This window comes from Sturnira hondurensis, unplaced genomic scaffold (assembly GCF_014824575.4).
Source record: "Sturnira hondurensis isolate 20B ecotype Veracruz unplaced genomic scaffold, ASM1482457v3 Scaffold0004136, whole genome shotgun sequence".
NCBI classification, from domain to species: domain Eukaryota; kingdom Metazoa; phylum Chordata; class Mammalia; order Chiroptera; family Phyllostomidae; genus Sturnira; species Sturnira hondurensis.
The window spans coordinates 41,586,458-41,602,131 of NW_028076767.1; the positions used below are offsets into that span (position 1 = coordinate 41,586,458).

The 15,674-nt window shown below is 35.7% G+C and overlaps 1 protein-coding gene and 1 non-coding gene across 2 annotated transcripts in view; both read left to right on the plus strand.

Annotated features, from left to right (window-relative positions):
- Window positions 1–14,261, plus strand: part of OLA1 (Obg like ATPase 1) — a 167,684-nt gene extending 153,423 nt beyond the window's left edge. The window contains exons 8-11 of the mRNA XM_037044431.1: window positions 7,088–7,228; window positions 7,915–8,011; window positions 10,051–10,173; window positions 13,748–14,261. Of these exons, the coding sequence (XP_036900326.1) occupies window positions 7,088–7,228; window positions 7,915–8,011; window positions 10,051–10,173; window positions 13,748–13,849 (463 nt within the window). The 3' untranslated portion in view covers window positions 13,850–14,261. The remainder of the gene's footprint in view (window positions 1–7,087; window positions 7,229–7,914; window positions 8,012–10,050; window positions 10,174–13,747) is intronic.
- Window positions 14,262–14,845: 584 nt separating this feature from the next.
- LOC118986005 (U6 spliceosomal RNA) lies at window positions 14,846–14,949 on the plus strand. The gene has a single exon (XR_005066248.1). It is a non-coding gene; the product is annotated as a U6 spliceosomal RNA (small nuclear RNA).
- Window positions 14,950–15,674: the final 725 nt, after the last annotated feature.

The following is a 15,674-nucleotide window of genomic DNA, read 5'->3' on the forward strand; positions in this document are numbered from 1 at the left end:
CTCTCTGCTGGAATCACTTCTTATAATTTGAATCTAGTCTTCAAAGCTAACTTAGTACAGATGTTTTTCTAGGTATCAAGGCTTATTAGAATGAGAGAGGGATAATTATGTCTTATAAAGTAAGAAATAATTGACCATGGTTATTCTCTCTAAATTAATTCTTTTTACTGTGAATCTGAAACTTCTTTGACATGACAGGGGATTCAGATCAGATATTTTCCATAGACTTCTTGAAATTCGAGTCACTTTTTCCTCTTCTGGTTTTTGAACCTGGAAGATAGAAGCAGGGATTTTTCTATTATTCTCATTCTTCTCACTGTGGGATAGGTAGTTAGCATCTGCTTGGTTACCAGTTGGTCTTCAGAGTTATCCTAGACATTTTCATGCTTTCAGTTAATGTGCTTTTACTTTGGAAGTCCTTTATTAGTTCAATGTTTCCAAAAGTTTAACATGCATAGAAATACCTAGGAATCTTATTAAAATGCAAATTATGAAATTCTGCATTTCTAACAAGCACCCAAGTGATGTGCCCATACTTTGAGAAGCCAAGTTGTAATTGTTATTCTGTATAACTCCATGAAGTGGACAAGAATATTGAAACTTGAAGTTTATTACATACATCAAAGATGGGAATCTCTTTGTAAAAAGGGATTAGATTTCCAGACACTAATCAATTATACTAGAAATTACTTTTTTGGTATTTCTTCTTTCTCCCTCCTGCTCCGCCAGCTGACTTCCTTAATCAACCCATTCTAATAACTTTATTCAAAGAATTTTCAAGAGTTGGTAATTTTGGATTGTCTAGAGCAAATTTTTTGAGTTTGAATGAGTATTGTTTATATTACATAATTCAGTTGGTATATTGTTTGTGCTGTTACTTTTAGTGTAGGTTTCCAGTATTTTTTATTGATATCTGTAAGTGAAGTAGATTGATTAAATAATGTTTATGTCATCTTTAAGAAGATAACCTTACCTTCCATAAGCCTCACTCTATTTCTTTTTCTTTTGTGTGTGTGTCTGTTATTTCAGAACACTAAATTTACATTAGTTTGAAGTGAGCATGTTTGAAAATTAAAAAAGAGGAATGTGATATATTTAAGTCATTCTTTGGGACACTAAACAGTTGTTTGGTTTTTTTTAAGAATTTTTTTTTTGACCTGGCCGGTGTGGCTCAGTGGATTGAGCGCCAGCCTGCAAACTAAGGGGTTGTCAGTTTGGTTCCCAACCAGGGCACACAGCAGGTGAGGGGCACACAGGAGGCAACCACACATTAATGTTTTTCTCCTCTTTCTCCCTCCCTTCCCCTCTCTCTAAAAATAAATAAATAAAACATTTTTAAGAAGGAATTTTTAAAGGATTTTATTTTTATGTATTTTTAGGGAGAGGGAAAGGAAGAGAGAGATGGAGAGAAACATCAATCACTTGCCTCTCACACATCCCCAACTGGGGACCCGACCCATAACCCAGGCATGTGCCCTGACTGGAATTGAATGGGCAACCTTTTGATTTACAGACCGGAGCTCATCCACTGAACCACACCAGCCAAGACAGGGCACTGAACAGTTTTAATAGAATTAAGGGTAAACATCATTTCTAGGAAAGGAGGTGACTAGAAATGACTACAGTGTTTATCAGTGCCCCCAGATTTATGGTACATCCATACCGTGAACAACATGAGGGGAACTAGCTTAGTTAAGGTCAAGTCCTTAATAATATTGACTGAATGATATCAAGTCACTGAATAAACCAGCTCTGGATCCTCCTTGTGCAAGTTGCATCATTTTCTGAATATTGACATATGGTTTTTGCCGGCAGTTATATTCAGTCAAAAGCAAGATATCACTGCTAATTTTTTTAAAGTCAAAACTGTATAAGGTGTGTATAAGGACCTAATAGGCCATATGTAACAACTTCAAAGATTTTAAATATACTTTGATGTTGCAAAGAAGAATTTGGAAGAGTTCTAATGTTCAACAAAGATATCAGAAATGGTAATGTAACTTGGCTTTACTGCTGGATTGAGCCATCTTTAAAGGATTTTTAGAGCAATCAGAATTTGAGTAGCTAAAAGTAATTGAATGTCTAGATGGACATGAAGTGTAGAAAAGAATAAATTAAATTAGAGAAAACTATTTCAGGAGCTTATTTTAAGTTGCAAGAGTTTAGTTTTATGCAAAATGTCAAATAATACCAATGAGATTATTTTATTTCCCATTATAAAGGTAAGTATTGTTTTGTGAAACCTGTACCAGTTTGGGTATGTGTATGAAAGTAATGTCTGTGCACCATATGTTTGAGTCAAGTATAAAATCAATTTCTTACTGTGGGTGATGGTCAGAAAATGTTGAAAGCTATTGTATTAGAGCACAATAAAATGAAGGATTTAACTTTAGGGTGGAGGGCTTTGAGTTAAGATGGTGGGCTGAGCCAAAACGAGAAACTCCCTTCTTGTTTCTGATATATAGGAACACCAGAGAAGATAACCAGAAACGGGTGGCATTGATGGTGGTGTGGTATTTTTAGAACACACAGCAGGACTTGAAAGCAAGAAAAAGAATTCTCTAGATGCCCCAAATGAAGAGGACTCAGTGACAGTAGAGAATCGACAGTGTGTGGCCCTCGGAAAACTGAGCCTACATGTATGGTGTAGATGCTTTCATGTCCTTGTAGGAGTGAGTCAGGGCACAGGCCCCATGCTGCGGGTGCTGCTAGAACAGGGCTCACTCATAAAGCCTAGAAAAAGCTGTTCTTTCCATGGTTAGATACTAGAAAGTGCCCTCACTTCCACCCCTTGGGAACAAGGGAGGAAAAGGTTAATCTCAGGAAATTAGAGACTGGAACTCAACTCTTAGAGCTAGGGAGCCTTAATTTGCATTACCAATAACCTGATGCTGAAACACTAAGCCTTGAAACAGTAAGCCTTAAAATGACCCAGAGCCCAAGATCATCCTCCATTAGTCTTTCCCTAGAAGAAACAACCATAAAACTATTCAGTAGGTACATCTCAACAGATCAGAGACCACAGACTCCATTGGGACATAACTGCTGCTCCCAAATAACCACACATCCAAAACAACACAGCATGTACACAGGGACCAGCTCTTGTGAGAGGTTAGCAGATGACCAATGGTGGCCAGAGTTCTATCCATGAAACCAGAGTAATTAGAGAAAGAAACTTTTAAATTAACCCAATTAAAAGACTGAAGGGAACTAAGAATTCATTAAACAAGAGTAAAATGTTACGCAGCAAAGAGCAGGTAGATTTGAAAGTGAAACACATAGAATTTTTTGAAATAAAAGTGATGTCTGGGAAGAAAAACACAATGTAAACTAACCCTAAGAAAATCAAATTATAGATTCAAATTATAGATTCAAATTATGGAATTTCAAGACTGGCTAAGAAGGTCAGATGAAGCCCTGGCTGGCGTAGCTCAGTGGATTGAGCGCGGGCCTGCGAACCAGATGATCGCGGTTCGATTCCCAGTCAGGGCACATGCCTGGGTTGCAGGCCGGTTCCTTGCAGGCTAACTACCAGCAGGGGACGCACAAAAGGCAACCATACGTTGGTGTTTCTCTCCCTCTCTCCTTCCCCTCTAAAGATAAATAAATAAATAAAATCTTTAAAAGAAAAAGAAGGTCAGATGATAAAACCAAAGGTAAATTTGAGATACAATCTTTTAGAAATCTAGTACTAACTTAATATTAAAGGTCTCATTCTGCCAAAGATCTAACAGATCACAAGCAGTGTATCTCCAAGCGTCACCCTTTTAGTCTTTAAACTGATTGTCCTGCTTTGTCCCTTTGCGTCATTACCAAAGAGAAAAGTACACTAATGGCAGTTTCTCTTTCCATTTGTCACTCAAACAACTTTGGGGGCGATCAGTGTGGCTCCGGCTCCTTAGGAGGAGGTTGGAGCCCCTTGCAATAATGTGTTCGTGTACATTTGTAAGTGGATACTTCTGATGAAAATCTTTTACAGTTGAATTCTTTGTGAATGTATTGTCTTCACTGTTTCTTCTCCACTCATAATCTGATATTCTGTGACAGTATTATCATTAGCATTATTGTTTTGATCACTAACAATTGCATAGTTTTCTTTACATATTTGCTAACATTTGTATATGGAAATTATTTTTCAGTCACTTTGAAAGACTGTATTTGAAATTGTTTGACTTTTTTCATGCCCCTCATGTGCCGTAGCACACATTTTTGAGATGAGTAACTGTAGTTTGGGGTATCGTTTGTAGCAATAGAATAGACATTTTTCTGCAAATGGTAACTGGTCCCAATGGGGTTCAAACTTGTGATCTTGGCCTCATTATCACACTTTTGTAACCATCAGACTTAACAGATATATCATACATATTTCAGTCAGTAATCTTGAAATTGAGTCATATTTTTAAAATTACCCATGGCTTATTTCAAATATGTAATTAAAAATCACTTTGGGACATTTCTCACTTTTGTTTGATAGTAAAAGTAACAAAAGTAAAGCAGACAGCCAAAGAACCTAACTGACTTTTCATCTTCCCTGTGTTTTCTATGACAGTGAAAGTCACAAAAGTGAAGCTTGCAGGCAAAGAACCTAACTCACTTTGCGGAGAGTGCCACGGTACCTTTTTCTTTCAGTGAGGCTATAGCAGGTCTGATGTCAGTCACTTTAGAGACCTTTAGACCTCAGTGCTCATTTATTGCTAAAATGTACCAGCTCTGCTCCTGCATTATGAAGATCATCTGTCAACACTTTGAGATATTCTCCTTTGTTATTAAGCTTGTGATGCTCTACACTGTCAGGTTTTTTGCCAATTATAGTTAAGGTACAATGGTGTATTCACCAGATCAAAGTCTCACATTGGCGGTAGAAGGATGATTTGTAAGTCTTTATTCATCTGAATTCTACAATAGAACACCTGAGGAATGCAAATAATCCCTCTGAGGCCTCTGTAGGCAAGGCTGTTAAAGTGACAGGGTAGAACTATTGTCATTCTGAATTGGCGTTTGAGCCAGAGTAATTATTTCTCATCTTGTTGTTTCCTAACAGTTCCAGTTTTATTAGTTATGTTGACCATATTTATGAAACAAGATGTATATGCTATTTTTATTATTATCCTTTTATATGGGCTTGTTTTATTTCACTTTCAACGACTCTGTATTTGGTATGTGATTTTTTAAATTGCATACTTGATTGTATCTGACTTGTGTAATAAATGCATGGTACATTGTAATGTACAGTTTGGTGTGAGTAGTATAAGTCTATGAAGTAACTTAGAATCTCATAATTCTATAGGCAGAAGCATCAATTTAAATTTGCCCCTTTTTTCATTAACCTGTCCTTTATAATTTTAGATAAGAAAATACCTGGTTTACATTTCCTATTTTAAAGGATGCTAAACCAAGTTGGGTTGATCTGGTTTTTCTAGGATGTGACCAAAAGGAAAAAACAATTATGAAAAACAAGAACCACTGATAACATATTAAATAAATAAACTGTGTATTAGCCTTGTATAACAAACATGTACAAACTTATGAATTTTTCATTCCTTTATTCTATTCTAAATCCTATTTAGTAGGCCATATATATTTTTAATTTTCTAATAATGCTGATTCTCTGTCATTTCCTTTGATAGTTGAGTATTAATGAATTTGTGGCTTAATTCTTGTGTTTCTTTTTCCCCAACGTAACACTAACATTGATTATTTAACTCAAGCAGGGGTCCCACCCACAGCCTGTAGGCTATATGCTGTGTGCTGCCCAACATAAAATCACAAATTTACTTGAAACCTTTTTTTTTGGCTCATCGGTTTTCAGTAGTGTTTATATATTTAATATGTGGCCCAAGATAATTCTTCTTCTTCCAATGTGGCCCAGAGACACTGAAAGGTTGGACACCCCTGCAAGAATTCCTGCCACAGTTTTTTGCCATAGTATCTATTAAAACCTTGGTCTACATATGGGAGACTAGTAGAACTAGTATACATAGTAATGTATACAATGTATGATATACATTAATATAAATTTCTATGAATCTATGTACAATTCTACACTACACTCTATTCCAGAATTATAGGCATATGTACTACGATTATCTAAGAATAATAGTTAATAATAGTAATTCCTGTTAATATTTGTTTACTATATGCCAGGCATTACTTTTTTGGGTCCTTTACAATATAATATTTACTGTTATCATCTCCATTTTTATAGATGAGGAAACTGAGGTTTAAAAAGGTTCAGTAACTTGCCCAAGAATTAAAAAGCCAGCAAAGTGGTAGGATCAGAATTTGGTTAATACATTCACGACACTTAATTCATTTGTGTTCTAACTACTACGTTGTCAGAATACCCCATGCTTTACAGGAAGAAAAATTAAGTCATCTTTTTAAGTAGCACTTGGTATCAATTTCCTAACTGATTTGGCTTTTCAAACGCTTTTCAGTTCAAAGGCCTGTTTCCTTAGCAGTTCTGTTCCTCATGACCCTGCAGAAGGGCGGTTTGTAAGAGCCGTGTGCACACGATCCACTGGGTTTGCAAATGTGTATTTCTGCACACATTGGCTTTGATTAGCAGGAATCTCCCTCAAAACCAATACAAATGTAAATTCTTGCTACTCTGAGAAGGAACTAAACCAGGCATAGAGATAGCTGGGTGGAACAAATTGTGTATTTATCAAAGACTCTTCAAAATTAGCTGGTACTTTTAGGTCTGATACCTATACAAACGGAACTTAGTTTTTGTTTTTTAAAAATTTGCTTTGTTCAGTAAGGAAAATAATTCAAAATTGAGGTTTTCAAGGGCACAGGTGTTAATACTGAACAAATTTATTGTAACTAAAAGTTTAAAAATATTTGTATAATAGTTCCTATAGATAATGTGCTAAAGTAAAACTGGATTACAGTAAAGTATTATGGCGTATACCTGAAGCAATTGCTGCCTGTTAATGCCTTGACCTTGGAAAGCTATACACAAAAAGATGGCATCATAAAACCGTGCAATTCTTATGAATATGTATGTGCTACTTGATAATAATGAATGTGGTACAGTCATGCATGCACTACAAGATAATGTTGTGCCCTTTTTTGTCTACAGGTTGATAAAAATTAAAGAGTGGGTGGACAGGTATGACCCAGGTGCCTTGGTCATTCCTTTTAGTGGGGCCTTGGAACTCAAGTTGCAAGAATTGAGTGCTGAGGAGAGACAGAAGTATCTGGAAGCGAACATGACACAAAGGTTAATTTAGCATTCATTTTCCCTACACTTTATTATCAACTATTTCCTTGCAGTAATTTAATTGCTTGCGCTGATAGAATAATAAATGACAGAGTAATTACCATTATAAAGAGGGAATCTTCTCCTTTCTTTACCATGAGACAGAGTGAAAAGATTTATTTTAAATTAAGTTTTTAACTGTCATCTGTCATCTCCGTACAGTGTTTTAATTATAACATAGGTATTAGTTATGTATATTTTTGAGAAGCAACGATCGCCAAAACTCTTTCGTCATGTTCAGTGGGGGAGGGGGAAGGGTGAATCAGTTGCCTGCATTTTTTCTGAGTAACCGTAATATATTGTTTAAACATTGGATTTCTATCAAATAATTTTGCTTTCATGACCCACAACCTGGACATGATTCCTATTGGAGGGAATAGCCATAGAATGGGTAGATCAAATATTTCTTTTTTATAGTAAACAATTCTAAACAGTATATTCAGACTAATACAATTAGAACCATTTTAAAGGGTTTTTTTAGAAATAGTTATATGCTTTCTCATCTCTTCAAGTGTGTTAGGAAGATGAATGGTCATTTACTAATAATCCTTTAACATTTTCTGCTTGAAATGAATAATTTTAGCTCTATACAAATCTCTGGCACTATCAACTTGTGTGTTGAGTGAGTTTGTTTCATTTCATTTCAGTGCTTTGCCAAAGATCATTAAGGCTGGGTTTGCAGCACTCCAGCTAGAATACTTTTTCACTGCGGGCCCAGATGAAGTGCGTGCATGGACCATCAGGGTAAGATTCATACTTATTCATCAGCTATATCCAGTTCCACACTATTGAATTCAGATTGATATCGCTGACTTTGAAGTTTGTCATGGTGGCGGTGAGCTAGTCATTACAGATGAGGTTTTTGTCCAGGATAACTTTAATTATTTGTGAGCTGCTGAACAGTGAAAGTGGAGCGGCATTGATTGAGGCAGGTAACAATTGATTCTGCCTATTACATAGTATGAATTTCTTCATCCTGTAGAATCTGTCTACCCTCCTCCTGTGGTCAGAGATAAGACACACCAGTATTGTGCTTGCTTAATCTGTGTGACTGGGTTTGTCTGCAGTGAAATTGATGTTGCTTTTCATTTTGTATTCGCTAAGTTTGTTTGGGATGCGGGTGGTTCTTTCCTCCTTTGGTTTGCTCGGATTACATTTTCAGCAATAAAAGCAATATGACATCATTATGCTTTTCATAGATACAAAGTTGGGCTCAAAGGCTAAACTCAATGTGTAATAATTCATGTCTTTTGTACTTTGGATTCATACTAGTTAGTGTTTATTGTTTTCAATGTTATATATTCAATCTTTCCTTTTTAAAACTGTGATTTGTATTTTAAATATTGATGTATACTGACTAGGACCAGAGAGAATGACTAATTTATTCCCAGAGGACAATAGAAACTGAACTGTAATGGCTTGCTTTTAAATGTAAATATATTGTAATATACTGCTGAAAAATATTTTGAAATATATGTGATCCTAAATAGTGTTATCAAACATAAAAACTATGTCAGAACTTTTAGAAATTCTCAATGTCTTACTCATTCTTTTATTAAGCTTTTAAAATATATGCTAAAAGATTAATTTAGTGCTGCTTTGATTTCTGTTTTCTCTGACTACTACAATTTATCTTAATATTTATTTTGATTTAATATGGGTAGGAGCATGGAGATAGTTCAACATAGTGTTAAATGTATTGTGTGAATGTGAGATCCACTCTTCTCTTACCTCCTCTCCCCTTTGTAAAAAACAAAAATGTTTGATTGACTTCTAACCAAGGTTCTTTTATGTAGACTTACAAAATAATGTCAAAGCAAATCTGAGTTGGTGAATAAATCGCCAGGGTTTATTTGTGCTATATATTCGAAAGCCTTAAAACTTCTGAACTTAAGTATGTGTAACAGGAAAGATAATGTGTTCTGGGCTTGAAAATGTGAAAGCTGGTTTATCTTAAGACTGATTGTAAGTGTCCGTGATTTAATGTGCTGAGATACTTAGTCAGGTAAGCATCAGTGAGTAGCCATATTAACCCAATACATCTCTTATTGTAAAAACTGTGCTTTATAGTGTCAGACTTCTTATCACTTTAACACGCTTTATTAAGCAGTGTTTAGGTCACCATTACTTCTCAAATTTCTTTCCATGGTTGTGTGTGTCTGGGATGTATGTCCTTGTAATTTAACATATCGGGTAATTATAAGACATTTCTCTTCCTACATCAACTTGAATTTTTCTACATGATGGTTAGGAGCAGGGTATACAATGTAAAATGGTCAAAAATTGTATTAGGAAAATTTCAAAATTATTTGCCAAACATGGATTATTTGATTTGTTGGAAATATCTTTAAAATGTCCCTTTATATATTGATTTTTATATGTTCTTTAGATGAGCTGAAAATTTCAAGGCTTTTTATCTTTTTAAAATCTTTGATAATTCATCTTGAAAGTTACTTTAAAATCCTTATTTTTTTTCCCCACTGTGAAGAATAGAAAATCGAAATGAAACCCAGGCCAAAACCAGAACTGCATCTAAATCAATAAAGCTGGAAGGCTGTTAGGGAAACAAAGCTGCGCTTCGTTAATATCTGTGGATCTGTCTGTGCTGAATCTGCTACACAGATAGTGCCCCGTGCGGAAAATGTACCGATCGTGTGTCTGACATCTCAACTGATGTTAAACTAAGTTTGAGTTGACCCCAACTGCAGATCAGAAAAAAGCAACTCTCCGCTTACAGTGAGTCATCTAAATGCAGCTCGTTTCTCTGGTCTGTCTTTTCACAGAAAGGGACGAAGGCTCCTCAGGCTGCAGGAAAGATTCACACAGATTTTGAAAAAGGATTCATTATGGCTGAAGTAATGAAATATGAAGATTTTAAAGAGGAAGGTTCTGAAAATGCGGTCAAGGTAAGGAATTATTTTTTACTTTCAGATTTTGTGATTTTTACTAATAGGAAGATACTCATGATCAAAATGAATAATCATTTAAACTGTGTCAGGGTTTGGTGGTACTATCAATGGATTGAAGAGCTATAGGTGTTCACTTGCTCTTTGATCATTTTAAAATGGGTGAACTGTGTTTTTCTAAAACTGAAACTAGTTTTAAGAAATTACAAATAATATCAAAGAATTTGTTCACTGACGGCCAGTGGAAATTTATACTTACTACACTTGAGTATCTTCAATAGAAGTAGCACTATATGCTTATGGTCAGTACAAAGACGGCGACGGAAAATCTGTTGTTACTGAAACTTCATGGCTGTACTTTTTTTAAAAAAAGATCTTTGGGAATTTGATTTGCTTTCCCAACACTAGAGGGCAGGTCCAAAATTGTGCTTTATTTTATCTAATAAGTATAATTTGATTTACAGCCACAATAGTAAAGCAGTGTTATAGGTGAGTAATGAATAATTTTTTATAATGTAAATTATTTTTGAGGCTTAATCTAGTCCGGATTCATTAGGTTTTCCTTAGCTGAATCTGGTAGGTGTGTCGTCTCTAAGTGACGGGTCAAGTGACTAAACTGACATTGTAGTGAGGTTTCTCTGATTTTATTTTGCATTTGCAAACTACCATAGAAAGTGTTAAAGAATTTAAAGAGGCCTCTTTATGTTTACTATTTCATAATTTGAAAGGAGTGCGGAAGAGTTTATTTCAAGTTTAGTTTATTCTCACTGGTATCATCAGAAAGATCACACTAAGCAGAAGGACTTTAACAAAACTTTAAAAACCCAGGAAGAGGAGGGGAAACATCTTGGTATAATTGGTTCAATGTGGAATGAGAGCCATTTTGTTTTCTAAAAATGGGTGAGAGAAGTTACAGTTTCTGACTAAAGAACGTCATTACCTTTGCTGTGGTGTCATCTGCGTATCAGTAGACAGGTATGCAGGTGTTGAGGTTGAACTTTGTCAGGAATACCAATTAGACTTGAAAATCTCAGTGTATTTTTCAATATGCAACATCCAGTTGGCATATGTACTTTTTATACAGTGAAGATGATTAAAGTCAGGATTTTTCTCTTTTACTAGAATTTAGAAATCAGATGCTGCTTTTTTAAAATCTCGTATGATAAGCCTGTTCCACCAGTCCTTAATAGATGTCTATGTTGTAATAGACTTGAGAGATATATAAATTGTGAATACTTCTTTTAAGAACACAGGGAAACTTTAACAACACAGAAATACTTTCTGCTTGTAGAAATGCTTAACGCAAACTAGGTGCTTTTATACTATAAATTGGAAATGATTGACATGCGGATTTTCAGATTAGAATGCCATAAATTGTTTTTATGTGATTTTTAATCTCTGAAACATTTCAAAATTTGAACTCCAAGTAAAGAAAGCATTTGTGGGATGTTTTATGCTCTTATTCAACAAATACTTGCATATTATCAAGTAGGTTTTAGGTTTCAGAGCAAAATTATGTGTGTGTGTGTGTATGTATGTATCTCTAATACCAAGGCAGCATAACTAATTTAATGCCAGTGCTGTGAACTATACACCGAATAGCTCTGTGTGGGCTTTGTAGTCTACAGGGATATCACATTATTAGCAATCATATCTGCTTAGGCAAAGCTGGCTTCTACAGATGGCTGCTTTCAAGTGCAAATGAACTGGTTAGACGTGTCTTGTTTAATACATACTCAAGATTCACAAATGGGTATTGATTTTTTTTCCAACCAGTGTTTCTGATAGCAGTGGAAAATGGATTAAATGGTCTCCAGAGAATTTAAAGGAACACTGTCACCTTTAATTAATAGTAAACTTGAGTGGTAACAAGGTATATAAACTTACATTAATGTGTCATGTCAATATGTATTTGATTTAACTTGTCTGTATAGTTTTATAACAGTGAACTTTATATTCTCAAAATAAGTAGCATATGGCCTTCAATATATCACTTGTCTTTATAAAAATCATGTGAGAAAGAGAGTGTGTGTGTGCCTTTTAGAATGTTAGAGTATCATGGCTTTTTAAAAATCAGCTTTGTTTCAGTAGCACACATTATTACTAGGAGATTTTTTTCATTTGTAGTCTAGATATTTGAAAATATGCTTACTACAGCTCTGTGATCTGGTTTGTTGATTTTTAACCTCAGATGTAAGCTCTTCATTAGTGATTTGTCTTGTTAGTATAACTGCACTTGACTTTGAACATTCTTATCAATATGTTCAAAGGGAAGTTGTTGGGCAAAGGTTTTGTGTTCTCAATAAATTCTAACAGAAGGAAAATACTTTTGAGGTTTTTTTCCAAAAGATCCTTGAGCCCTTGTCGTCAATGGTAGGATTGCATGGACTGTGTAAGTTTGTGCAGTAGGAAGCGTGGATGCTGAAGAGCCTGTTGTGCTCAGGATGACGTCGTGTGTGTGCTGTGCCATGGGGTGAACCTGGGTCTCTGGAACTGGCGTGTGCTTGCATTAGAATTACTGGCTGGTTGCATGTCTAAATCTGCATACCAGCAGGTGGAATCAGTTGCTTTGCCAACTGATATTCAAGTGGAAAAAATGTCTGTCATTGCGATTCCAACCTGTTAGAAAGTCTGCCTGTAACTAGGGCCATTCGTGCAGGCATACCTCATTTTATTGCACTTTGCTTCATTGTGCTTCACAATGTTGCATTTTTTACAAATTCAAGGCCAGACACTCCACCAGCAAAAAGATTACAAACTCACTTTATTGCAATACTCACTTTGTTATGGTGTTCTGGAACCAAATCCGTGGTATCTCCAAGATTCTTCATGATGAATTCTAGTATACACCACTATGTATATGATCATTGTCAAGATTAAATCAACTATAAGGAAATAATTTGAAAACTGTGCAGTACAATGGGTAGTAGTTTTTCTTGTCACAGACCACATTTTTGACATCACCAATATCACCACAGAATTTCTTTGAGAAAATAAAGAAGCCTTTCTCTGGCCGGGTAGCTCAGTTGGTTAGAGCATCATCCCAACACTCCAAGGCCATGGGTTCAATCCTGGGTCAGGGCACATACAAGAATCAATGAATAAATGCATGGATAGGTATAACAAATGAATGTCTATCTATCTATCTGTCTGTCTGTCTCTTTCTTCATCTTTCTAAAATCAATCAATAAAAAATTTTTTAAAGAAAATAAAGAAGTCTTAAACTAGTTATGTAGTCTTTTTTTTCCTACCTGGTTTGATCTGTTTTGTTACAGTGACTTGCTGGATGTTTGCAGACACATCAGAAATGTACCATAAACAGCATGTAATGAAACTTAATGATATTGGTATAATTACATTTATGTACCAACAATTTAGTGAAGAATACATTATGATTATGTATGTATGGGAAATCTAATTCTGCCCAAATCAGAAATACCTTGCTTCTCTCCAAGTCTAGTTTTAAATTTGTATGTATCCCTATTTTTTAAATATGACCCAATAAGTGTAATACTTTGTGCTTTATGCATTTAGTTATACAATAATCCCTTTCTTCTGTATTTCCGATTTGCAGGCTGCTGGAAAGTACAGGCAACAAGGCAGAAATTACATTGTCGAAGATGGAGATATTATCTTCTTCAAATTTAATACACCTCAGCAACCAAAGAAGAAATAAATTTCAGTTATTACTCAGATAAACATACAGTTTCCAAAAGGTGTATGATTTTTTTTAAATTAAAATTTCTGAAACTGAAGGGACAAACAGATTTGGGGGGGTGGGAATCTTCTACAAACAGAATTATTTTTATTTGTTCTAAAATTAAAATGCTGTGCACCTCCGATGAAAAAGCAAGTTCTCTAACGTGAGCAGCTTTGCTTCTCACGTGACTGAGGCCCCACTCCGAACTGCAGAAGCTTTCCAGGAGCCGCATCACTCTCCTGGTACTTCATTAATCTCCATCATGTACGCCAGGCCTGACACAAGTGACAGTGAGGACAATGTGGCTCGCTCCTTTCTGAATCTACAGATAATGCATGTTTTACAGTACTCCAGATGTCTACACCCAATAAAACATTTGACAAAACCAGCCGCGGTGTGTTTGGGGATGTCTGTATTGACTGGCTGTGGTGTGCTGAGTGCGATACGGCACCTGGTGGTTGCTGATTACGGAATTTTAAGGCGCGCGTGTGACACAGTAACTGGCAGTGTGGGGCAGCTGCAATTGTATCTAAAAAGTGGGTCTTTTATGGGAATCCGAAGAATAGTATACCAGGGATTTGTTTCAAGAAAGTTAATTAATTTGTAGATGGACGTTTATTGAATGATGATAGCAGTGATGCTACAAAGGATGTAACATGAGTGACTGGGACCAAAAGCAAAATAATGTAAAAAAAGTCTGCTTCAAAAATTAAGGGATCATTGTTGTTCTGACCATATGGAAGAGAGTGTTTATTTTTAATCTTTCCTTTGAAATTAGGAAGTTATTGTGAAAACTAACCCATTCATATCTGGTGGTGGTTTTTGTTTAAATTCCGTAGTGCATGTAAATGTTCATCACTAAAAAGATTAGACCTTGAAAATAAACAACTTTTTTATACTTGCTATCAAAATATTTTCGAGCAGTTGAAATTTTAGTGTGTGTAAGTTAAGCACTTTCGAAAATTGTAATGGGTGCTCGCTTCGGCAGCACATAGACTAAAACTGGAACAATACAGAGATTAGCATGGCCCCTGCGCAAGGATGACATGCAAATTCGTGAAGCGTTCCATATTTTTACCATTATGGAAAATAGTATGGAATTTTCTCAGAAAACTAAAATTGGACTTGCCTTTTGACCCAGCAATTCCACTGCTAGGATTGTATCCTAAGAACCCTAAAACACCAATCCCAAAGAACCTATGCACCCCAATGTTCATAGCAGCACAATTTACAATAGCCAAGAGTTGGAAGCAACCTAGGTGCCCGTCAGTAAATGAATGGATCAAAAAACTATGGTACATATACACAATGGAATTTTATGCTGCAGAAAGAAAGAAGGAGCTCCTACCTTTTGCAACAACATGGGTGGAACTGGAAAGCATTATGCTGAGTGAAATAAGCCAGGTGTTGAAAGACAAATACCATATGATCTCACCTTTAACAGGAACCTAAACAACAAAACAAACAAGCCAGCAAAATATAACCAAAGACACTGAAATAGAGAACAGGTTGACAGTGACCAGGGGGGAGAGGGGAGGGAATCTCAGGGGAAATAGGGGAGGGATTTAGAGGAACATATATAAAGGATACATGGACAATAACTGAGAAGGGTGGAAATGGGAGGGAGCGGGGGAGCACGGGGGGTGGGAGGGGATGGGAGTAATAGACAGAAAACTGTACTTGAAAAATAATTAAATTTTAAAAATTGGGAAAAAATAAAAGAGAAGTTTTTCTCAACAAAAATTGTAATGGGAAATTCTGAAAGAAAATAATGATGAGTTAGTCATGTGGAGACCAGTTG